Here is a 26,516-nt window from a genome sequence, read left to right on the forward strand (position 1 = left end):
GGCAGTTGTGGCAAAGGACCTCACTGTGTCCATGTGTTGTTTGTGATGTTGAGAGTTTTCCAAATCAGGGAAAGTGATCCTCGTTTACTGAGCAAAGTGCTGAAAAATTATGAGGTGACTACTGGTAGTATTACAGGGAGTAGCCAAAAAATTAACAATGTTTAGTTTTTCATGTACCATCACATCATATCAAATGACATTTTGGAAAGGGGAAAAACTTTTCCTTATTCAAATCTTCTAATCTTTTAATTTCCAATAAGAATAAATACTCTGCTTGATGCATTATATTTAAAATTGGTCAGAAAAAGTAAAGATTATTTTTATTTTGGCCTTTTCGCGATGAAATGTTTCATATACTGGTACATAAATGTATTTTGAATACTTTAAGAGAACTGGATTGTGCTATTTTTTCATAAGCTTGATATCAAATGTATGGATATACATTTTAGGTGGAGGCTTTATTTAAAGAGTACCATGACAAAATGTCATCAAGAATCTCAATGAAGAAGGAAGTAAAAGTAATGAAGACACTGAGTAGTTCTGACCTGCTGTCTCCAGACATGGCTTCCGGACAGTCCGAGGCAGACGGAGAGTAAGGCACAAGTTTTTCCTTCCTTTGACTTTCATATCTTCACTAGCAAATTCAATCTGTATTGTTTATATTTTATGTTTGATAGGAGTATTACATACTTGAATCAGACCTGAATTTTTTCAAGCCTTTGATACTTAAAAAAAGTTTGCAGTTAAAAAGAAACCAAAAAAGTAATTGCTTTATTTCTTATTTAATTTTTTTTTTTAAGAAGATTTTATTTGCTTTTTAAAAAAAATTCCCTTGAAGTACATGTATGCAATGCTTTTGGATCAGAACTTACTAATAATTTTACTTTTATTAACATTAAGTTGTGATTTTGATTTTTGGTGGGTTTTTTTAGAAGTGTTAAGGAGGATGATGATACTTGTCCCATCTGTCTGCTGGAAATGCTGGAAGGGGAGAGCTTGCTGAAATGTGAAAATGGCTGCCAAAATCGTCTACATCATCATTGCATATCAGTCTGTATGTACCACAGTTGATGTCGCATGAAATATGAGATTTATTTCACCATTAGTTTTGCTAGTGTTTTTTTTTTTTTTTTTGTTCAAAAGAGAACACACGTTCAATATAATTATATTCTGATAGAGGTCTGATTTTAGACTTTTATTGTAATAAGAAATTTAAATCATTTGGTTTCTGTAATAGTAAATTCCTAGTTAAATGTAAGGAGTCAATATCAGTGTAAAATCCATTTTTATTGCACAGTTGTTAGCTGCCGGTATATGGAAATACATATTTGAAAGTTTGATACTCTCAATTTTTATTTTCATTATTTGTTAACAAAACGATGGAATTGCCAAATTAAGTATTTTGGTAAATAAGGAATCTACAGAATTCATTAACAACAAAATTAGGATATACAGGATATTGGATTTAAAATCACATGATTTCCTTTTGCCCTTTCAGGGTTTGAGCTTTGCCGGAGACAAAATGATCCACTTATCTGCCCTCTATGCAGAGCCAAGTGGAAGTGCAGTGACATTGAAATCAAAGGGCAAGTCAACAACTGTAGCCTTTTTAATTTACATGATAAACTAATTCAAACTGATTTATAGTATACTATTATTACTTATTAGGTTAGTTACTGACTCACTACGGAAATATATTGGGTTGATCAATCTCATAGATTGATCAACCCAATATATTTCCGTAGTGAGTCAGTAACTAACCTAATAAGTGTTTTGTTTTTCCCGAGGACTATCAAGCGACATATTTGTTCACAAATAGCAATGATCTACGCAAAGCCAGGTTCAAGATGCCTAACATTTCGTCCAATTTAACTCATTTAAACTCTTCAAAATTTTCAATCTCACCTTTCAAATACTCTTTAAAAACCTTTGCTTCACCCATTTTTACTTGCAATGTTTTGTTACTATTCAATTTTAAATGTTTTCTCCCTTTCTCTGCAGAGATTTGAGCAAATTTTGACGCTGCCATTTTGTTCTGCTCCAGACAAAACAATGTGACGTCAATATTCTAAGGGCAACTACTCTAATTTTAAAGAATTTCAAAGGGCAACTACGCCAAATACTTTAAGAACTTACGGCATGCGGTTTATGTATTAAATACTATGAAATGTCGAAATGAGTAAGCGAAGCGTCGGCCACTGACGGCCATATTGCCTAATATTTTTTCTCACCGAGCAAATATAGAGATATATGAGGCAATCACGTGCTATGTTTAAACCAATGAAAGTGTGACATTTCAGTCCGAGGGAAAACAAACTAATAATACTATACTTATACTTACACTACTCTACACTACACTACCCTTATCTACACTACCTACTACACTACATTACTCCATTTTATTCAATTAATTACAGGTCAATTTAAAAAACTTCTTTTTATTAATTCATGTACTGTGGAATAATTTTTTTCATGGGGGTCAATGTTCGTGGGTAGCCAGAATTATCCTGGTTCGTGGGGACGTAATTTTGTTAGTTGCAAGTTCGAAATAATTTTTGTAAAAATTAAACAAATGCTTGTATATAGGTCCGTGGGGATGTAAATTCATGGGCAAGGGTTACCTACCAAAAGCCAAGAACATCGGTTCCCCACAAACAATGATGATACCACAATATTCTCATTTGCTATCACCCATCCATGTCATTGAGCAGAGAAACACTGATGTTGACAACTTGATTTTCAATGTATGAACATTGTTCTTTTATACAGAGAGGAAGCTGGTGACACCCAGCTGCCAATAGTACCTCCAAACACTAGGGCCCCCTCCCCAGACAGGGCTCTGTCATACTCTGAGGCTGTTCCCCCAGAGAGAGACCGTCTGCCGTATGCTGAACCAATCCCTCCTGAGCATGCTGCTCTTGCAGAACCTTGGATCAAGGTAAATGGTTGATTCATTTACATTTCCTTAAATACTGACACAGTTTACATTTCAATGATAAAGGTCAATGGTTGATTCATTTAATTTACATTTCCTTAAATACTGACACAGTTAACATCTTAATTATCAATGTGTGTACATGTAGGTGAGAGAGAGAGAGAGAGAGAGAGAGAGAGAGAGAGAGAGAGAGAGAGAGGTACTGGTGTCTTGCTGAAATGTTATAAATATTATATAGCAGAGTGTTTTTGTTGTTAGATCTATGGCGAGGATTTGGTATCTTGCTTTTTCACCCGTAACTGGTCTATTCGTGAGTCTGGGGTTCGTCACTTGAGTAAGGAGGTAGTAGGGGTGCTAATCAAAGGTATGGGGGAGGGGAAAAGTGGTGTGATGCTCTCCCCAGAGAAAGCCAGTCACATACATCGATCCTTGGAGGTGTGCTGTCAAATTCTTGCCTTTATGAGTGGGGATCCTGTCTACAGAGTATATGTAGCTTGCCTAGTAAGTGTATAATCTTACTGTATAAGCTGATCATGTAATGTATGAACATTTAAAAGCTCAAATCACAATCTCTCAGCTGTCTTATGTTGCTTTTATAGAAGGTTTTATTTGAAATTTGTCTATCCATAGGATACTCATAACTTTTATATTCTCTTAAAACAAATACTCCAATTTTTTTTTTTTCAGAAAGCTTTAAGGACTATTTTATCCTATATTCCATGTCGAGAGGACAAACAAAAGTCTCGCTTAGAGGCAGACATTAAGCCCGTAGTTGATGCCATTATCATCAAATGCACCGATGGCAACAGGTTTGATTATCCTTCGTGGTGAATGTGAAAAAGAAATGACTATTTCATATTTGAAAAGAGTCAATGTTGATCATCTTCTTTGTTTATCTTTCTATTTCATAGAAGAACTAGTCAGTTGTCCTTGTCTACACTCGTGGAGCTGGCAAAAGGAAGCAGCGGGGAGCTGAGTGTGGGAAGTCAAATCACAGGTAATCACGGCTCGAGGATTAAAACATCCTGCATTGGTTGAATGAAAATTTGTTTTTTCCTATCAAGGGAGTAATAACCTAATTTATATATAGGACATTCATGAATTGATCAGGTTGTATATACCGGTAGTTAAATGTTAAAATGCATTAGCACATTGGAGGTGTAAATTAATGTCTACCACAGCATTAGTAAGTGTGACTCTTCATATCAGGATAAAATTTATGTTTGTTTACAAACAAATCTCTACATTAATATGTTTTGCTTCATCCCATTAGGATTAAAACTACAATTATGTATATGTAATGGTTAATTTAATTGCAGACTCTTTTTCAGGAGCGCAAAGTTTCGACAGTTTGGATTATGTGATTCGATGTGCAACAGAGGATTTTGATTCAGAAACAGTTTTGTGGCAGTGGCTTTTGGGAAGGCTGTACCTTTTGGAAAGATTCTTTGAGGAGTTTCAAAACGAGTTATCCCCAAGGAATCCTCCAGAAGGGAAATCCGGTGATGAGGAATCTGTGCTGGGAGGAGCCAAATTTTCGGAAGGGGGTGCTATGACTTCCCCTGAAAGGCTGCTGACCATTGCTTGCTTTGTTATAAAGCTTGTCAAAAACTCTCATTCAAAAGTCAGTCGCATGGCTAGGAAAGTTTTCTTGTTGGTGGCCAAGTTTTCGATTCATTTAGAGTCCATGATGGAGGATTTGCACGACATGTTATCAGTACTAGATGAGACATCGGTGAAGTCCTTGAAGAAAAGAATGTCCAGAATTTCAGATGACTTTAATTTGTCTGAAAAGCTAGTACATGAATTGCATCATGGCATAACACATAAGAACAATGAGCAGGATCACACACCTGAGAATTCTCCCCTGTCCTCACCTGAGTCGACACCTAGGTGTAACTCTCCCGTAACAGCATCTCCAGAATGTTTGAGTGAAGCTAGTGGTTCAAATAAAGGGAGGTCCTTACCATTAGTCCCTCCCAATACCCCGATTCGGGCTCGGAAGGAATGCAAGTACGAGTCAACAGAAAATGAGACTGCTAATGAAAAATGTGATACAAAAAAGCAAAATGAGATTGTGAATGGAGAAATACCCGATGACATAGTGATTGTAACAGAAAAAGTACTCGAGTGTTCCAAACCTGCTAAACTAGTCATAGCTGTCCCTACAACTGAGTCAATGCTTCAGGACAGTGCAAGAAAAAGCCCATCTCCAAAACTTCAGACTCCCCCTCCTAAAACACCTCCCCCTATTCCACCCAGACCTCCTTCTAGAAAAGGCAGTTATGAGATTCTACAAGTTGGCCCGATATTGTCTCCTCCCACACTGCCCCCTGAAGAGGCAGTTTTACCACCACCACCAGATGTGGTGAAGTGTGCCAGTGAGTCAGAAGAGCGAAAGAAACTGTCACTGCCACTGCCGTGTACAACTGAAGAAAAGCCCTTCACATTGTGTGATTGCGAGGACAAAGAAGGCTGTAAACATAAACCCAAACCCTGTCTCCTATCTTTCGACCTACCAAAGAAATTACCCTTGTCACTAGATTTACCAAAGAGGGAAGCCTCTGCATATACAGTAACTTCAGAGCCTCACGATGCAGAGGCCCAGGGCAGTACCAGCTTTTCGTCTGATGAGCGTACACTTTCCTCTGATGACTCGCTAGACAGGGTTTGCCGTCGTAAGGTGAGGGATCCTGGTAGGTTTCCAACAGCAGAACAAGGAGCCACCTCAAGTGATGAAATTCTGGATGTAAGACCAAGAGGTCGAACTCGTCTTGAACATTCGGTTTCTTTCAAATCAGAGGTGGCCTCTCCAAAGGAACCTATAAAGAGTTTTATGAAACAAAGTAAGGGAATTTGAGGTTGTTGTGTGCACAGTTAAGAAACCTTCAGCTGTAATCATTACATGTATAAACATGTTACATTGAGTACAGAAAGAAGATAAGGATCCATACAATTATACATTTATTATATTCTAGAGCAAGATGATGATTGTCCCTGTAAAGAGGAGGTAGAGAGAGAGGAGGCCCTGGCACTAGCCAAAGCCATGGAAGTTTCAGCCCTTGACCCTCCCAAACCCATCATCCCTGGCCTCACCCCAACGGACAGGGAGGAAGTCATAACCATTCGCATTCAACCAGAGGTATTAAGATATTTATAAAGCTGTAGACTGGTTACAATGTACCGTATATAACTTTCAATGTGAATGTGGTTCACTGTTTTATTACAATGTTTCACAAATGTACGGTACATATGATACATGTTGTACCAGTATGCGTATTTATAGCTGAATTTTTCCTTTTTTCCTTTAGGTAATTTGACCTTTTTTTCTTGTAAAATTTTGCCACATTACTATGAAATCATTTTAATTCATGGGGCCAATTATTGTTATTTCATGGTTTTAGTAAGAAAACTAACTCAAGGTACCTCACTACACTTAGACTTATACTTTTTAAGACATACGTCACAAGATGGGGATTTAAATGTTTTGTTAAATTGTTTATATCTTTTGATTCGGTTGTATATCATCGTAGCTAAGTGGTTAAAGTATTGGGCTTCTGAACTGCAGATCATGAGTTTGAATCCGCCTAGAGCTTTTGTTCATGTTTACTGAATTAAATTTTCGAAATTGTAATTTTTCATTCAAAATTGCAAATTTTTTTGCCTATTTGACTTAAATACTTCTTATCCATTATGATATTTATCATAATCAAGTAATTTTCTGCTGATTTGAGAAAATATTTCAAGGTGTAGTGAGCTACCTTAATCAAAATTTGTATTCCTTGAGGATGAAAATTCATGGGGGAGGGCTACCCACAAATGCCACAAAAATTGAGCCACCACGAATTCTAATGATTTCACAGTGTATGTTTGTTTATATATTTAATACATGCACTACAGGAAAAGGTAATTCAAGTTTTCAAGCAAGCAAACTTATTTACAGAATGGAGAACGTCTTCATGATGCAAAAGGAGGGAATGGTCCCTCACTTTACTTAGAGGGAATCCATTGGATTAAGGGCCCTTTACTAGGTACAGGGGCATACAGTACATGCTACCAAGCCAGGGATGTCAAAACAGGTGTCATTATGGCTGTCAAACAGGTATGTATATTACTGTAAATTCCTTATTTTACACAAGTACTTAATTCTGCAATTCCGCTGTTTTGTATCAAATTGCCAGAATATAAAAACGCGATCACCAATTTTTGATTATAAATTTTATAGCTTAAAACTGTCTGAAAAATAAAAGCGAGACTTTAAACTCTGTGAGGGTTGCTTTTCGTGATTCAATTCGGAAATTAATTCCTCACGTTTAATTGGGAATCTACAGTATCATCTACCTAGCCAAAGTATATTATACTAGCTCAGTTCTTTTAATATATCAGTTTTATTTACTGGTCCAGCAAACAAGAATCACATTAAGTGCCGTTACTTTGGGACAAGATGAAATCAACATGATTTGGCTCATTCTACGTGTTTACCAATTCATATGTCTGTGTACCAGGAAATCATTAATGAATTAAAAGCTCATTAGATACGTGTACATGTATGAATGAAAATACTTTAACTTTAAAATTGTGATTTTAAAACCAGTATGTATGGTACATGAAACTTTGGTACAGGGATATCATTACTGGATAGTTGGTTTGTATTTTTTTTTTAACTATCGGTTTGTGTTGAGAAATGTATTGTTGGTCGTGTCTCTTTAATTGGCTGGACAAAACAATTTCAGGTGTCCTTTTGTCGGAATTCAAGATCTGAGCAGGAGGTTGTGGTGGAGACCATCACAGAGGAGATCATTATGATGACCAAGCTGAACCACCCCAATGTGGTCAGGATCATGGGAGCCACCAGGCACGGCTGCCACTTTAACATGTTCGTGGAATGGATGCCTGGTAGGAATTTTGCCATTGTATTTAAACCATACAAAAATATGTCATGTTTGTTGAAAAGAATTATTTAACAGAAGGAAGGTGGGGGTGGTTACGAGTGTATGGCATGCATAGTTATCAGTGATAAGAAAGAAGACGTATTTTTATACCCCCAGCAAACAAAGTTTGGGGGGGTATATAGGAATCACCTTGTCCGTCCGTCTGTCTGTCCGTCCGTCTGTCTGTGCAATCGTGTCCAGTCCATATCTTTCTTATGGAGAAACATTGGAAGCTCTTAGTTCACACAAAGATTGCTTCTGACCTAAGGGTGTTATGACCTTGACCCAAGGTCAAGGTCACTGGCAGAAAAATTGCAAAATTCGTGTCCGGCCCATATCTTTCTTATGGAGAAACATTGGAAAATCTTACTTCACACAAAGATTGCTTATGACCTAAGGGTGTGTCATGACCTTGACCCAAGGTCAATTGGGCAAGGTCAAGGTCACTGGAAGAAAATTGCAAAATTCACGTCCGGCCCATATCTTTCTTATGGAGGAACATTGGAAGTTCTTAGTTCACACAAAGATTGCTCATGATCTAAGGGTGTGTCATGACCTTGACCCAAGGTCATTCGGGCAAGGTCACTGGCAGAAAAAGTGCAAAATTCGTGTCCGGTCCATATCTTCCTTATTGAGAAGCATTGAATGTTCTTATTTCACACAAAGATTGATTATGACCAAAGGGTGTGTCATGACCTTGCCTTAAGGTCAATTGAGGAAGTTCAAGGTCATTGTTTCAAAAATGCTAAATTCTGTCTGTGTCATGTCTTGTATTAATGGAAATATTAGAAGCTAAAATTTGACACAGAGCTTGCTCTTCTCAGGCCACATAAAATTATTTTTAGATTCTCATCCCTGTCTCTCTGAAAATGGCCTGCCCCGATGAAATTTTTTTGGGGGAAAAAAAAATGTGTGGAAAAAAAATTTCGGAGAAAAATCGGCTCAGTATACCAATAATTCAAAATGTTTAAATATTAAATGGCTGCTTAACATGTGGATTTCGTTTGATTCAAGTCATGGTTGTTAATGGAAGGATGCAAATGTCCTCATGCATTAACAGTTAACTTCAAATAAAATGGAATTAAAGGATAGAAATTGGTTTGTTTACTCCTATTAGCATTAACAGTTTTCAAAAATAGAGCAGTTGTTATTTATAGAAAATGGACAGTGAAATAGATTCATCCAATATTTTCTATAATAGCTAAAATACACGTGTTATGATTTTTTTCTTAGCGGGGGGTATCATTTGTGAGCTTGCTCACAGTACCTCTAGTTTCCTTTTCATATGTTTGTCTGCATGTCCCTCCTGTATTTCTATTTCCACACTTTGTTTTTATGCATTTAAAAATTGATTTAAGCATGATTAACATGGTCAATGTCCAATTTACATGTAGTTGCTTCTGATCAGTTAATCGAATATCAGTTTTAAAATACTCTTCCCTTTATTTCTTTTTATTTGCCTTTTTTCTTATAAATCTGCAAGGGTACTTGTATGGCTTATGCAATGCTTCTGAAATGCTTGTTGTATATTTCGGCTTTTGACTATATTTATTTGTGACACATAGGTGGTTCAATCTCCTACTTGCTGGGAATGTATGGTGCTTTTTCTGAGAATGTCATCACCAGCTACATCCTCCAGATTCTAAGAGGACTAGCCTATCTCCATGACAACCATGTTCTCCATAGGGACCTAAAAGGTAATTCAGTAAGCTGTTTCTGTATTTTTTCAAATACTGTGGAATCATTAGATTTCGTGGTGGCTCAATTTTCATGGAATTCATGGCTACCTCTCATCCCCGAATATACACCCCCACGAACTAATAGATTAGGGCTATAAAGTCATAATCCTTTTGTATGTATACGAAAATACACGAAATTACGTCCCCTCGAACATGTGAAATTTAAGCAATCCACGAAAATTGGCCCCCACGAAGTTTAATGATTCCACAGTAAGATAAGTACATAAGAAAGAAAAAGGTTCATGTATACTGCTTATGTATTTACATGTATCTTTATAATTTTCATATAAGACACAAAAGATGCATTTGTATTTTTATTTATTTTCAGGTGCAAATCTTTTGGTGGACAGTACAGGTCAAAGGTTAAGAATTGGTGACTTTGGAGCGGCAGCACGTTTGGCCTCTCAGACGACAGGAGCTGGGGAGTTCCAGGGTCAGCTACTGGGAACCATTGCTTTCATGGCTCCAGAGGTTTGTGACTATTAGCCATACAACTGTCAGTGATGGAAATTCAGTCTCTCTCAAATTGCTAAAATTCAAATCAAGAAATCGTATAACAAGATTTTGTGAGGTTGTTTTTCATGCATGCACATTGTTATATGTAAATGGCAGGTTTTGAGAGGAGAAAATTATGGAAGAGCTTGTGACGTATGGAGTGTGGGGTGTGTCATTATTGAGATGACAACCACCAAACCTCCTTGGAATGCGAAGGATATCTCAAACCACCTGGCACTCATATTTAAGGTAAAGACTATTAAGGTAAAGACTATTAAGGTAAAGACTATTAAGGTAAAAACTATTAAGGTAAAGACTATTAAGGAAACCGTGCCTCTTTTCTTCAACAATCAATCAGCAATTGCCAGATAACATGTCTTCATGCGTCTTTTGTTTTTCCAAAATATATAACTTAAACTGAAACAATAGATTTTGATAGTACACTGTACACTTTTTGATAGTACATTTACATTTAAGTACATTTTGCCTCTGCAGATTGCAACATCTATGCAGCCTCCTCCCATTCCGGATAATCTCTCCCCACCGATCCGAGACATTCTTTTAAGATGCCTGGAACAGAAGAAGACGGAGAGGCCTACTGCCAAGGAACTGTTGGTTCATCCACTATTTACTCAGTACATGACAAGCACCAGCAGTAAATGCTGACGTGCCACATTTCCCAGCATTCAGCTTTGGGCCATGCCACATCATCTTGTGGGGAATTCCGTGTTCATTATCAATGCAGCAAATGTCAGAATATTTGAGAAAGTAATTTTGATTGGAAAACATTTAAGATTGTTTTGTGCAGTTGGAGCAATGGAGATATTATTTTTTACATTCCTCCCACCTCAGACATATGGCTCAAGGTCTGTCCATCTTTAAAAACTGTATGATATTCAGATATTGCTCTCCACTCTTGTGCGTGTATCTTTGAAATACATTTATTCACATTTGACAGGCAATGTTATTCTATACAACGAATATATGATGAAAACTAATCACTGATTGGTAATTAAATATCTATGATAAGGTTTTTTAAAGATGAGTTTTCACTGTCCACTGTTATCAAAGGGGTTCACAGTGTTCTAACCCTCAATATTTATTGGTAACAATCAAGTCATCTCTTTAATTGATTCATAGATAAATGATGTAAAAATCATTCAATGAATTTTAATACAGAAATTTTATCAACAAGCATTGAAGAATGATAAATGACCCCTTAATTTGATAAGGACTAGAAATTATGATACAGAATTTTTATCAACAAGTATTGAAGACTGAAAAATGACCCCCAAATTTTTTATCAGGACTATTGCACTTTTACTGTTATTTCTGTTGGATTTACATGTACATTTAGACATTTTTTCAATGTTGAACTAAACAGTATTATCTCCCTTTAGTATTATTCAGTGCCAATGAATCACTAGATTATGTTGACGGATACTAATTTCTATTTTCTTCTCTCCTATTCATTGTAAGTTAGCTTATGGAGCATGAAATATCAATGGAATAATGCATGCGCATTTTTACTCCCTAATATATGAACATGTTAAATTTTTAATATATGCGATGGCAGTTTTTTTTGTTTTGTTTAACTGTGGAACATAACATCTTTAGCTGGTTTTAGTTTGCATCTGTTAGCTCTCCTAGACTGGGGTGTCACTGTCACATTAATATCATAGATGCCAATTGTCTCAGTAGTCGTGATATTATTTATTTAGTTAGCAGTAGTTACTACTTTTTCATGCTTCTATTTTATACCCTTAGCTTGCTCTCTGTACAGATATTGGATTCAATAGCTTTTCTTCTGTCAGTCTGTATACATATTCTACCAAAGCAAAAGTTTGTTTCTACAAAGCTTTTTTTTTTTTCTTTTTTATTGCTTTTATGACTGAAAGCATTTGTTTATTAATATATACCAAAAGAGAGAAATATATGACCTATTTGTAGTATTGCTTTTGTCTAATATTTACATAAAATCCAGTGTGTTTGACACATGTGGACTAAAACTGTATAAAATAATGTACAAGGATATGTAAAAAAAAAATTGTTTACTGTTTTAATTCAATGGTGCTTTTTAAGTGATCTTTCACATCATTTGTATGACATAGACATAGTGTGGTCATACATTTCTGCAATGAAAATCATGCATAATATATATATATACAATGAAATTTTGTTTATTAAAAAATCCTATTACCGTACTAAATACTTGATTTACAATGTACTACTATGCAGACACATTTTTTCAGTGCACATTAGCATGAAAACTTACTCCTATTGTACATTTTTCATCCTAGCCCATTGGGTTTTTTTGTTGTTGATTGAATTATGAATCTCAACATTAATTAGATAGCAGGGCTGTGTAATGTTTGCTCAGTTTAAAAATTGATTCTTTTCTTGGTCTCATAATGTAAATAAATTTGGATGTGAATCTGCAAATATATCAGCTTACAGAAAATGCTATTTATATAGTCAAGTAATTTTATACCATTGTTCCTCTTGTAACTTGCACGTTACTATCGGTAGGTCTCCATGCCGATTCTTGCCTCATTAATCTATTTGTCTCTGAGAAATAGATCCTTGCTGCTTTGATGCATAATCAAAAATTGATGAATGATTTATATTCCATAAAAAAAAAACATTCAGATGTCTACCTCTTTTACTTAAGAATGTTTGAAAAATATGCACTTATTAGTTAAGCCAGTATTAAGAAATATCAGATTTTTTTTTTAGCATATTTCAAATTTTGAAGTGCCTTTATGAATTAAAGACTATTATTAAAAGTTCTGGAGATTATATGGATTTTGTGATAATAGGGTTGTGATCATTGTACATATCACTGATGTTGTCTGTAAGTCATTGCATTCAAGTTCTGTGTGTATGTACATTTCTTTCCCTTTCTTTTTTATTCTGCTCATAAGTCTTAGCTCAAAAAAATGATGATTTGATGCATATGCTCTCACCATAGAGTAGATTATGTATTTCATTCTGTAGCTCCTTTGTCGCTATACATGTACATTGTTTTTTGTAGACATTATAAGTACCAAGGTTTTGATCCTACATTGTTTACATTTGATCTTTGTATTAAAGTGTAAATAAACATAGAAAAGTTTTTAAGTTAAAGATTTTTTTGGCAATACTTTGAGTAATCAAAATATTTTTTATAACCTGTTATTATACTAATATTTTTTGGCTGTTGTCAACAAAGTAGTGACTCGTATACTTCTTGACTGAGTTAAAAAAAAAAATCTAAACGAAACAAATTTTGAAAGCTTTTACGATTAATTTTTTATTTCATTTTTAGCTCACCTGAGCTGAAAGCTCAAGTGAGCTATTCTGATCACTTTTTGTCTGTCGTCTGTCTGTCTGTCTGTCCGTCCGTCCGTCCGTCCGTAAACTTTTCACATTTTCAACATCTTCTCAAGAACTACTTGGCCAATTTCAACCAAACTTAGCACAAATCATCCTTAGGCAAAGGGGATTCAAAGTTGTGAAAATTAAGGGCCACACCCGTTTTCAAGGGGAGATAATTAGAAATTAATGAAAAATTTCGAGAAATTTTCAAAAATCTTCTTCTCAAGAACCAGAAAGCCAGGAAAGCTGAAGCCTGTGTGGAAGCATCCTCAGGTAGTGTAGATTCAAAGTTGTGAAATTCATGACCCCCGGGGGTAGGGTGGGGCCACAATGGGGGGTCGAAGTTTTACATAGGAATATATAGAGTAAATCTTTAAAAATCTTCTTCTCAGAAACTAATCAGCCAGGAAAGCTGAAACTTGTATGGAAGCATCCTCAGGTAGTGTAGATTCAAAGTTGTGAAAATCATGACCCCTGGGGGTAGGATGGGGCCACAATGGGGGGTCTAAGTTTTACATAGGAAAATATAGAGTTAATCTTTAAAAAAATTTCTTCTCAGAAACTAATCAGCCAGGAAAGCTGAAACTTGTGTGGAAGCATCCTCAGGTAGTGTAGATTCAAAGTTGTGAAAATCATGATCCCTGGGGGTAGGGAGGGGCCACAATGGGGGGTCGAAGTTTTACATAGGAATATATAGAGTAAATCTTTAAAAATCTTCTTCTCAGAAACTAATCAGCCAGGAAAGCTGACACTTGTATGGAAGCATCCTCAGGTAGTGTAGATTCAAAGTTGTGAAAATCATGACCCCTGGGTATAGGGTGGGGCCACAATGGGGGGTCGAAGTTTTACATAGGAAAATATAGAGTAAATCTTTAAAAATCTTCTTCTCAGAAACTACGGTAATCAGCCAGGAAAGCTGAAACTTGTGTGGAAGCATCCTCAGGTAGTGTAGATTCAAAGTTGTGAAAATCATGATCCCTGGGGTAGGGTGAGGCCACATTGGGGGGTTGGTGTTAAAATTTTACATAGGGATATATAGAGTAAATCTTTAAAAATCTTCTTCTCAGAAACTAATCAGCCAGGAAAGCTGAAACTTGTGTGGAAGCATCCTCAGGCAGTGTAGATTCAAAGTTGTGAAAATCAGGACCCCTGGGTATAGGGTGGGGCCACAATGGGGGGTCGAAGTTTTACATAGGAATATATAGAGTAAATCTTTAAAAATCTTCTTCTCAGAAACTAATCAGCCAGGAAAGCTGAAACTTGTGTGGAAGTATCCTCAGGTAGTGTAGATTCAAAGTTGTGAAAATCATGATCCCTGGGGGTAGGGTGAGGCCACATTGGGGGGGGGGGGTGTTGAAGTTTTACATAGGAATATATAGAGTAAATCTTTAAAAATCTTCTTCTCAGAAACTAATCAGCAAGATGATTCTTTTATAATTGTTAAGACTTTGGCTCCAGGACAATTCTTCGGCCTCACAAAAAAGTTCAGAGTTTGATGTAGCTAAATATCCCATATATAAACAATAATTATTGTAAAGGATCTTTTTGAGAACTGTATAAAATTGAAGCAGGCAGCTATTTTTTCATTAGAATCTTTTTGTATTACTGTATTGAGTTATTGCCCTTGATTTATTGATTCTTGATTATTTTAATTAATGCATCCACTGTTAACCAATTATTGTGACGATTATTTTTATACAATAATAAATATTCAATGTATATAAGTTGTTTTGCATAAGTAGTTTTGGGTTAGGCCGGATAAGTTTGTTTATTTTTGATTTCCAATTTTTAGATACTATGAATTATTTTAGGCCGGCACATATATAGGGACAGTGTCTATTGCATTATGACGAGCGACTGTTTTTGGGGTTAAATTTGAACAGGTACGGATAGATTAAGGGTGTGGACATTCCTGCTCTATATAATCTCCGTGTTTTCTAACCTACGATACAGAGTGTGTGGTCATCCCTGCCCTGTATCGCATTAATACAAGTGTGCGGGCATACCTGCTTGTATTGGGAGTGGTTGCGGTGGAGCACTAGTGTGTGGTCATCCCTGCTGGTGTTCTGCCCTTTCTAGCGCAAGTGTGCGGCACTCCCTGCTTGCGTTAGGTTGAGCTGTTGGCGCAAGTGTGCGGTCATCCCTGCTTGCGTTAACGTTGGTACCTGTTGAGTTGCGTAGGTGTGCGGTCATCCCTGCTTGCGTAACGTTGAGTCCCTATATATGTGCAGGAGCGGTGATTAAAGTCTGCTCTTGTAAGTATTGGCAGCAATCGGCTATCCGAGTTCCTAGGGGGAAAAATGGATTTTATTTATACAGGATCTACATGTATTATTGTACATTGTCCAGATTGTTTGTATTATGACTCCATTAAGCTGACTTTATCATACCTAATGTTCCTCAGGTGAGCGATGTGGCCCATGGGCCTCTTGTTTAAGGTTTCTCAGCGCAAACTTTGTTTTGTGTTTTACATCTTACGAATACATATAAGCAATGGTCATATCATTATCATTTTGAAATGTTTGTCACAAATTTAAATTGATGTTGTATTGAGAAAACTTTTAATTGGGTTATATCTTAAACTATGAAATATTCAATATTCATACTATCTTAGAATTCAGTTACCGGTATGCATGAAATATATGTTTATTACCAAAAATAGCAATACCAATAGAGCCTAATTAATTATGACTTGTAGGAAATGTAATTCAATGCTTTTAGGAATTTTACATCTGAATTAAACATGATCTTTTATAGCTCATTTCAGCCGATGAATATTTTTAGGATGAAAATAAGTTATCAAGATTGATTCATATCAACAGATATTCCAAGCAAAGCCAATGATATCAAGATATCTCATATTTTTTTAGCAATATGAATACTAGTCATTTTAAATCATTTTCAATTTTTTGTTTTTGTTACTCATAATCTTGTTATTTATTGATAATTATAATTTGCAACTGCAGAAATTTATTACCCATTTATCTTAATTAAACTTAAAGAAGTAACTGGGTTGGGATGCAAATAAAATATTTCAGAATATGCATACTAGAACATCAGAATAAGGTAGACTTTACAACAAAATTATAGTGGTTGGTTTTGAATTTAAGATAGTGATTTGGTTGTTAAACTTAAAATCTATTGATAATTTTAAAAAATATGTATTTTTTTCTAATTATCTTGTTACTTGACAATGTAAAAAACTAGACATGATATGTGTGTTAAAGCTATGATAAAATTGGTAATTAATTAAAAAATATATATTTCAAGCTTTGAATGTACTTCTGGTTAAGGTTTAGGTCTGCTTCTGATGTTTTGTTGTTGTGGTGATTTTATGTCGAGTCTTTTTTTATGTTTTAATGTGCTCTGGACAGTTTTATGTTTTCTTTTTAAGTGCTATTTTCTGAATAAATTATCTTTGATAGAATAAGCTAATTGTTGACTATTTTGATGCATCGTACCACTTGCTAATTTATGCAGGGTGGTCCACAGGTGCTTGAGGACAGAACTAACACCCTCGGAAGTTGTAAGAACTTGTGTTTGAACCATTTGTTTATGTTTATGCAATAAAATATGCTCAATTAACAAAAAACTATTACCCACACCCCAAAGTATAGATCCCAGGGTCTTTGCTCCCTTTTTCAGTCGGTCCAGATGATACATGTAATTATTTTTTTAACAGTTATTTTGAATGGACTTTGTTACAAGTGCTTTATTAAATTTGGTGATATCACCTGCAAATTCACTTTCTGGTATGTGAGCTATATGTGCCAAGAGGTAATGATTATGGTCAGCTTACTGTTGGCCTACTAAAGTTCATACTTATAGTTTTTAAAAAATGAATTTACGATCAGTTTTGGCCTACGGATAATAACATTTTTTTTTAAAAACTTTTTTTCCACGTATCATTTTGTTTTAAACTTTTTATTCATTTCGGAAATCGTATGATTAAACGTTTCCGGTTTTCACGTTTGCAATGAACATTGGATAAGTGACAACAACATATAATTTATCTGGACAAAGAGGTTAAATACAGACTATAGAAACAAAAGATGTATTTGTAAGTATGATTTTAAAGCAACTGTACAATGGATTTGATTGTTTACTAATGTATTAGGTGAAATATCAATCGTCTGCTAGCGGTCGTCCTGAACGACCTGTAAACAAATGGCGGCCAGACATTCCGGAAACCATCTCAAAATTTCCAATGAGTCAAAGATTAACAAATTTATGAATCATTAGAAGATTATATGTATGATATACTTTCTATTATTGTCAATCAACGTGAATTTAAATATAGAAATATCAACAGAAGCTAGATTATACAGTTATAAGTGTGATGATCGAACAGATGCCACCTGTCTCTTTAAAATATTTGCAATGTTACTGCTTTTTGTGCCTTGTTTAAAAATCTTCATTTTTTGGGTAAACAGACTTCTCAGGATGTGACTTGGAGATATTTCTTAAATTGTATACATGGAGCCAAATTTTGATCTGAATGCTTATGAGCCTCCAGTGTCCCTATGGAGTATTGTAGAACAACACATTCCAATACATGAACATGAAGAGATTAAGGGGATGCTCGGAGAATCTTTAGTGGATCAAAGCCTAGAACTCAGAACTGAGGTAATATAACATTCAATTTATAATTCTGTCATGCGTGCCATGATGTGTGCTGCCGTTGGCAAATATACATATATATGTCATGACTATTACTCATAATGAATTATAGATTGACACACTTTTGGATATTTGGAGAGACTATCGAGATGAAACTAATGAAAATTGTAAAGAAAAGCTGCCTGAACCTCCTGGACTGAGAGACAGACTCGTGCAAGAAATTCAATTCTTCCTGGAAAATGTCAAAGAGAAATCCCGATTACAAGGACTGTAAGGATCATTTCTGGAAGGGATACTGGGCTCTGGGTCTAAAAGCCTTATTTTCCTCAGTTTTAATGATTGAACATGCTTAAAAGCACTTTAACCAATTTAAAAATAAAATGCAGAACAACTCTGTATCATACTGTAAATATACTAGAGTTACTACACACAAAATTAAGTGCAGTCTTCTTCAACTGTCAGAGTAGCCAAGACATTAATTAGCATATTTGGAGCCAAGATATTAAATGAATTTGTTTCAGTTATAATTCGCATGTACATATACCACTTATTATAAAATTAGTAGAAAAGAAGCAGTGTGAAAGGCACTAACATTTGATAAACATTTGATACATTTGTTTACAGTGCATGTCATAAACCAATAATTCTTAATTGATAAATTTTGTAGCTATTTTATTTGCTATTACCGGTAATTGATTTAATTTACCAGTTGAATGTTTTTGTCTAATGCAGTAATCCTGAGAGGATCCTAGCGACAGGACATAACACTACTGTGCTAGATTATGCCATGGATGTCAGCAGTGAGTTATTCAAAACAAGAAACAAAATCTTTTTAATTGCTGTAAACATTAAATTGGACATGGTCACAATTTTTCTGTATTTACTTTTCTATTTCAATTTTTTACATAACAAAGGATTGAGAGCTCTCTATCTTGCACATAACTTGACAAATGTGGGTAAAATTTTGGCCGACCATTGCAATTGCCAACAATCTGATTAAAATCAGATCCTTTGATCCGCTCACTCAGATCGCTACACGATTAAAATCAGATCCTTTGATCCGCTCACTCAGATCGCTACACGATTAAAATCAGATCCTTTGATCCGCTCACTCAGATCGCTACACGATTAAAATCAGATCCTTTGATCCGCTCACTCAGATCGCTACACTGTGTAGCGATCTGAGTGAGCGGATCAAAGGATCTGATTTTAAACAGATTGAATTGCCAAATACATGTACCTTATATGTAGTTATTTAAGCATAATAAATATAAGAATTGGAGAAATAAAACTGGAGAGAAAAATAATAGTGACATGCCCCTCTAATGTTTTTACATGTTTAATAATTACATGAATCAAAAGTGGAAACAATACACAGTGGTACTGCACTGAATTTTAATGATTAATGCATGATTTTGTTTCTTGAAGTGAAAAGAAACAAAAGTTAGTTCAAGTGTGAATGTGTACATAGTATCAATGCATATAGTGTAAAAAAAAAATTCTGTGCTTAAATTTCGATGTAAACATTACACTTTCAGAATCCAATTACATTTTGCTTCTATTTCCACCATGTAAGAATGATATAAAAAAAAATTATGACATTACGTTGTATGTATGATTTAGGGCCTGGCACAGCTCGGGGTTCCCGACCCTCCACCGCCATGTCTAGAGAAGGAAGGGACACTCCTATGATTTGTACCCCTACAGGCAGTGATAGGTAATCTGGAAAATATGTCAGCTAATATAAATTTTAGTTCTGTAAATCCTGGTGATGAATTATTACATTGAATGTGCAAATAACAGTATGAATCAATGTAGTTTAATTAACCTCACAACATTTCTCAAAAAATTGAAACTTATGTTAATAATCTGTATATCAGTACAAATCTTCAATATGCTGCACTCTTGAGATGAAAAATAATAGCAAGCTAAGTACAATAATTCTGAATGATTTATTTTGTTATGTTAAGTATATTAAGAATATTTCTGAACATCATATAATGAAGGAAGAGGGTATTAAGTTTCCATCTATACCATTACTAGCCAATGATAGGACAAGAGAAAGACAGTTTTATTCAATGCATCTATCCTTTTTAAATCTACATAAGAACCCTTTTTAACTGGGTTTTCCAACGGAAAAATCCGGTTATTAAAATGGTGAAAATGGCGGGCGGGCGGCTGCCAAAAGGGTACCCTCATTGTACGGATAACTCCTCCAACATTTCTCAAGATAGGAAGTTGTTCTTTTGCAGATCAATTGTACTTATATTAAAGGTGTGCATATTGCTAGAATTTTGATTTCTGATAATTTATGAAAAAAATACCAGCTTTTGAACTTAGTCATTTTTTGGCAAAATATTGCATATACAGTACAGGCAACGCGGATCCCGTGTTTCCCGCGCCCCGTCACGGTATAAACACATCGAGGTGATCGGCCAGGTGAGACAGGTATACCGCGTTCCCATCACGGTAAACTCATCATCTACCTGTCCCCGCCACGGTAAAATTATCGATGGAAAAGTATCGTATACAAGCGGGAGTTATCTCCCCGAATGACAAATAAATTGAATGTTTCTTTATATTTAATGACGATATTTAACCCGATTTTGACAGTGATTATAATCGAAATACTTGGAGTCTTTTTTACTATTTTTCTTATTTCATAGCTATTAAAAAAATTATAAAAGTATTTAATTTAATACTTGTGCAGCAATTGCAAATAAAATATTTTCGAATCCATTATCATATTTTAAGAAGGTCGTTAAATTAAAAATTATCATGAAATGATTTTAATTGCCAATAAAATTATAAATGTGTACGCAGTGTGATTGTGTTTTCTTAACAATTAATTGGTCCGCCTACATTTGTATTGTTTGTTTTGAAGTCCATGCGTGTCAACTAATGATGAGCAAATGTTTAAAAATTAGGGCTTCCTATAAAATTACCAACCCGGTATTTTTAGCATGTTCCGTTCATTTCTTACAAGGTCTTTTACGTGTAAAGAACATTTTTTGTGAATTCACGTTTTATTGAATTTGTGTTGCGTTTCTTTAGGTACATGTATGGCTCGTCGTTTGTCACTGCGCGAGGATTCCCACTTTCAAGTGCGTTACGTTTGCGACGACAATCTTTAAGTGCGAAGCCGTGTGTTCTTATAGAGTCAGTCTGACTGAGAGAGTAAGGAGCCTTAGAGATACCCAGAGTTGCATAAAATTATGTAATCGAAAGATATTGTGGGTATCCCATGTCATGGTGTCGTGATGGTGTACCAGCTACCCGCCGTGACGGAAGTTAGCGTTCGCTCGCGACCGAGCCCCCCCCCCCCCCTCTCTCTCTCTCTTAACAGAATAACTAGATAAAAAATTTTGAGAAGGAAATGTTGTTAAACTGTTCTTATGTTCTTACACATTTCAAAGAAATTAAGAACATGTTTTGAAAGTTTTGCATTTCATGCCAATAAAAAAACATTTAAACATTTCAGTAAATGTATTGATATCATTTTATGTGGGCATGTACATGTAATCATATTGAATATAAAGCTACTACAAATATGTAAATCCGTATCCCATTATCGTAACCTTATCCTCCTCCCCCCCCCCCCCCCCCCCAACCGCTTTAAGACTGTCGAAGTTAACATTATTTGACTTCAGTCCCAATTGTTTTACACAAAGGTGTGAAACCGTCGCACTGACAGGAAATCACTCTACGCTTGAACGCACAGAATACACAGGAATGAGGCAGGTAGATAATCAGTGTAACGATTGACCAAGAAGAATTCTACATGCATATCAAACAATTTTACTAATAGTTATATCAATTAATTGATTTATTTTACTGCGTTCTTTAACCGCTAAACGTGTTGAAGATGTTCCTTCCCGCAAAAAACCTCCATTATAAATTAAACGAGAGATAGAGAAAAAACACAACGAATTAAACTTTCCAAACACAGTATATCATGCATCACGAACATTGTAAAAAAAAACTTAACTGTTGAACATACTTCTTTTTTTTTTCTTTATTAAAAATGAAACTAATAGAACGAAACTTTATCATGGAGGAAACACGTGGTAGAGCTAGCGGGTTGATTTGATTGACAGGTGCAGCACGTGGACTCAAATCTGAAATTGCATGATGGATTCAATCACAGTGTACCATATTCTTTTATGAATACTAATTTTATGAATATTTAGTATTGGATATTAGTATATTTCACATAAGTGTACGTTAAATTACGCCTAAACGTCTCTCTCTCTCTCTCTCTTTCTCTCTCTCTCTCTCTCTCTCTCTTGTGCGATTAGACGAAGCCGTACGCGATATAGACTTTTTCTTTTGTAGTGAATAGGTGTGAAAACCCTCAAGGGCATGTCGTTTTCTACCCTGAGTTTGTTAATCACTACATGTATACACAGAAAATGATCGTGACTTAAACTTTATATGTATACACAGGAAACGTATACTGATACACGTTATGATTCAATGTGCTTTAACGCAGCACCAACTTTATATATGAATGATAATTTTATTATTGATTGGAAAAATAGATCTCTTAGTTGATTCCCAAAATTTGTTCATTTCTCAATTTAAAACATACACAAGTCATGTATTGACAGTTTACGGCGCTATGCGTGTAAACTAATAAAATGAGAAGATGAAATTGCTCTGCATTGATACGAGTTCATCTTATGAAAATATTTAATTTTAAGATTGTTATAAAAACAGGATTATCAACTAATAGAAATAATAACTGAAATAAGCACGTCAAATACAAAGAGATGTGTTCTTATTTACACATCACAAAATTAAACAGCATAATAATCATTTTATGTTGTAATTCGAATGTAGTTTCCGATGTCATAAAATTCTATTTCATAAATATAATTTATTAATTTTATAATAATATGGACCACAATTTATTTACAATGCAGCTGTTATGCTTAAATCTGAAGTCGCATATTTGACGTGGATTTACGCGACCTGCATTGCCTGTAATGTACAGTACAGGTAAAGTAACAACAACAAGCAGCAGCAGGAATAACGGTAAATCACACCGTCGCGGTGTCATCACGGTCGCAATCCATACCGCGATCAAAAACCGCGATGGTGTATCGCGGGAACGATAAAAATACCGTGACGGTAACGCGGGCCAATACGGGATCCGCGTTGCCTGTACTGTAGGGTACCCTCATTGTACGGATAACTCCTCCTACAGTTCTCAAGATAGAAAGTTGTCCTTTTGCAGATCAATTGTACCGGTACTTATATCAGAGGTGTGCAATATTGCTAGGATTTTGATTTCCAATAATTTATGGAAAATATACCAGCTTTTGAACTTAGTCATTTTTTGGCAAAATATTGCATATAGGGTACTCCATTTCACTGGATACAGGTTGACATGGATTATGGATACAGTTCACATAAATGAAAACCCGGTTTGCTGTCACATTGACAGCTTTTCACTTGTATATATTTTTCTTTTGTAATAGAGCATCTGCTGCCTCAACTCTCAGTGAAGAAATCGAATCCATGACCGACAAACTTAATTACCTCAAGTTTGATGAAGTTGTTCAACATCTCAAGTATGTGTAAAAAATCATGGCACAAAAATGCATTGTTTAGAACTACTTGCAAATCTTATAATCTTAACTTTTGTCTGAGTGAAGTTAACAAATTATTATCAGATAATTTTTGTGATTGATTTTAATTAATGATTTATCATAAAATATAAGAAAAATTTTGACAGGGAGTATTTAGAGGATGAAATCAGCACTCTTCTTAGAGACATTCAATTTCTGTATGAATGTTTGGATGAGGAGGCAATGTACAGGGCTGAGACACAGGGTACCTATTCCCGGGAGCCGACCATTGCCGGTAACTACCCCCAAATACATCCTGATAGATAATCAGCCTGTTGGAATTGCAATTCTCTAGAAATTCAGCATCTGAAAAGTTATCATATTTATGTAACATTCTGTGGAGTGGTTTTATCAATTATAAGTATTTCACAATTTTAATCCAGACAAAAAATGCCAAAAGACTATATATGATAAGATTTAATTTTGGCCCTCGATAAGTCAACATTTTAAGGTCATCTGTGGCACTCACAGGCACCTGACATTATGATTCTATTAATAATAAAATATGCCCTTACATTATTAGGTAGGGGGTATGTTTTTTTTTATTATGGGAAAATTATATAATGCCAGGTGCCTATGGTGTCACTCTCTTTAAAAATTGTTGCAACATTGGAAAATTGTTTTCTTTAATTACTCCAGGGTATTTAGCAGACAAGTTTTAAGCAGATAATATAACAATGATGAAATTCATGATTCTTGGGTCAAAGGATTTGGTGTGAGGGCAGAGCTCTCTTGGTCATACTGTGAAAATGCATTTTGGTAATTATGTAAAAATTCTCTCCACTACTGGGCATTTAGCAGATTGTTTAAAAAATATGCACAAATTTATTTCAGAGTTGCAGGTTGAAAGATCAAAAATGGAAAAGGAGATGTTGTCAAACAGTGTGGTTCCACAACCTGCGGTTATGAGACCTTCTCCAGTGAACTCCATCAAGTGAGTACATTTCTGCCTTGAGTTTGTAACAATATCACACATTGTTGGATGAATGATTTTTATTCTTCATTATCAATGAAGATGCTTTAAAACACTGTCTTGGTGATTACAGGAAACTTCCCTCCCCACAAGTGTCTTCCTTTAGGATAAAGAACACGAGTCCCATGTCAGGATCTAGTCCTCCAGGAAGAGCAAACAGCCCGACTGGAACAAAAACAGACAATTCACGCGAGACCACTACCCCCAAGATTAGACCTATGAAAGTGTCACATGACTTAAGTGTCCAAATAACAGACAAGTTGAGTGGCCCACATGGAGACATGAATAAGCAGGGATTAGTTGGGATGGTGAAAGTGACACCACCTACCAAGAACTCTAGTGTGATGGCTGCCTCACCACACATTGTAACTCCCCCAAGTTCAGACAAGCCTGTCCGACCTTCCTCAGCGGATAGGTTCCGGAGAATGGTCCGGAACTGTAGAGATTCCTCCTAGTCACAAAGATACTTGATGTTTTGAATGCTCGTAATCACTTGCTGTGCTTTATTACCAAACGTTACTTCTACAAATATAGCAGTTTTATGCTATACTGTTCATTTAGGATTTATGTTAGATGAATGATTTGTCAGTATTATAATGCATGATGTTCCGCCATCCATTTTGATTTATGGATACGTGTCAATGGTTTCTCTTTTTACAACTTAGGGGGTTATTTTGGTGAGTGTTAGCTTTTATGAATTTTTCAGAGAAGAGAATAGAGTATTGCATTTATTTAAAGTCATGTAATTTTGGCATTTTTATTATATTCCACTTTACAAGGACACATGCACCTTATTTTAATTTGTCAAATTTGACATTAGCAACAAAAATAAGTCAAAATTAGTATCTCACTAAAATAACCTTCTATACAGAACAGTGTATCACATTCTTTTATCTATATGATACAAGATGACGAAACCCTTTACGCCACTTTATATTAAATTATTTTGAATGATATATTGTTTGTTTTTAGTGCAGTTCAAATGATATTAAAACCATTTACAGGAGTTTAATGTTTAATTTAACAAATTTTAACAATAGGATACATGCATCAAATCATTTGAATACACTCTTTGAGTCTCATACATGTTGTTAGGGTGGGTCTCTTTTGCTTATAAAGTGAATCAGCATTTACTGGTATTCTTTAAAAATCCTCCCAACTCACTTTTAAACCGAGTACGTACCGGTAGTAAAGATTAGCATCCAGCAGGCATGATGTTTGTACTAGTATTGATCTTAGGTTTGTTGTTAACTTACAGAGTTTACATATCTTCATTAGTTTTTAGCTCACCTGAACCGAAGGTTCAAGTGAGCTTTTCTGATCACCCGTTGTCCGTCGTCCGTCCGTCCGTCCGTCCGTCCGTCCGTCCGTCTGTCTGTCCGTCCGTCTGTAAACTTTTCACATTTTTGACTTCTTCTCAAAAACCTCTGGGCCAAATTTAACCAAACTTGGTACAAAGCATCCTTATGAAAAGGGGATTCTAAATTGTTAAAATAAAGGGTACAACCCTTTTTAAAGGGGAGATAATTACGAAACAGTGAAAATAGGTGCATGTTTTTAAAAATCTTCTTCTCAAGAACCACTGCACCAGAAATGCCAATATTTACACAAAAGCTTGTATATATAGTGAAGATTCTAAATTGTAAAAATCGTGACCCCCGGACCAAAACTGGGGCCCTAGGCGGGGTTCAAAATTTAACATGGAAATACATTGGACAAATGTTTAAAAACCTTCTTCTCAAGAACCACTGCACCAGAAATGCCAAAATTTACACAAAAGCTTGTATATATAGTGATGATTCTAAATTGTAAAAATCGTGACCCCCGGACCAA

General features: G+C 35.4%; 2 protein-coding genes across 3 annotated transcripts in view; both read left to right on the forward strand.

Moving 5' to 3' along the window:
* LOC105331404 (mitogen-activated protein kinase kinase kinase 1) overlaps positions 1-12,792 on the forward strand; it is a gene marked incomplete in the record, with an annotated part of 17,930 nt that extends 5,138 nt beyond the window's left edge. The window contains 16 exon segments of the mRNA XM_066089354.1: positions 6-114; positions 450-592; positions 933-1,054; positions 1,499-1,600; positions 2,778-2,938; positions 3,194-3,436; positions 3,623-3,744; positions 3,847-3,932; positions 4,267-5,781; positions 5,914-6,077; positions 6,879-7,037; positions 7,669-7,831; positions 9,432-9,563; positions 9,934-10,076; positions 10,218-10,349; positions 10,596-12,792. Of these exon segments, the coding sequence (XP_065945426.1) occupies positions 6-114; positions 450-592; positions 933-1,054; positions 1,499-1,600; positions 2,778-2,938; positions 3,194-3,436; positions 3,623-3,744; positions 3,847-3,932; positions 4,267-5,781; positions 5,914-6,077; positions 6,879-7,037; positions 7,669-7,831; positions 9,432-9,563; positions 9,934-10,076; positions 10,218-10,349; positions 10,596-10,766 (3,667 nt within the window).
* A 4,588-nt stretch (positions 12,793-17,380) lies between these two features.
* Positions 17,381-25,637, forward strand: LOC105331403 (coiled-coil domain-containing protein 24). Of its 2 annotated transcripts, none has more exons than XM_011433566.4 (9): positions 17,381-17,517; positions 17,891-18,083; positions 18,190-18,347; positions 18,810-18,877; positions 19,701-19,794; positions 23,561-23,653; positions 23,818-23,945; positions 24,545-24,644; positions 24,757-25,637. In XM_011433566.4, exons 2-9 carry the CDS (start codon positions 17,934-17,936, stop codon positions 25,136-25,138), a joined length of 1,173 nt encoding a protein of 390 aa, XP_011431868.3. In that variant the 5' UTR covers positions 17,381-17,517; positions 17,891-17,933; the 3' UTR covers positions 25,139-25,637. The 2 variants fall into 2 exon arrangements, with proteins under 2 accessions (XP_011431868.3, XP_011431869.3); XM_011433567.4 differs by lacking the exon at positions 17,381-17,517 and adding an exon at positions 17,590-17,709.
* The last annotated feature ends 879 nt before the right edge of the window (positions 25,638-26,516 follow it).

The sequence above is a fragment of the Magallana gigas genome, chromosome 7, assembly GCF_963853765.1.
Source record: "Magallana gigas chromosome 7, xbMagGiga1.1, whole genome shotgun sequence".
Taxonomy (NCBI): domain Eukaryota; kingdom Metazoa; phylum Mollusca; class Bivalvia; order Ostreida; family Ostreidae; genus Magallana; species Magallana gigas.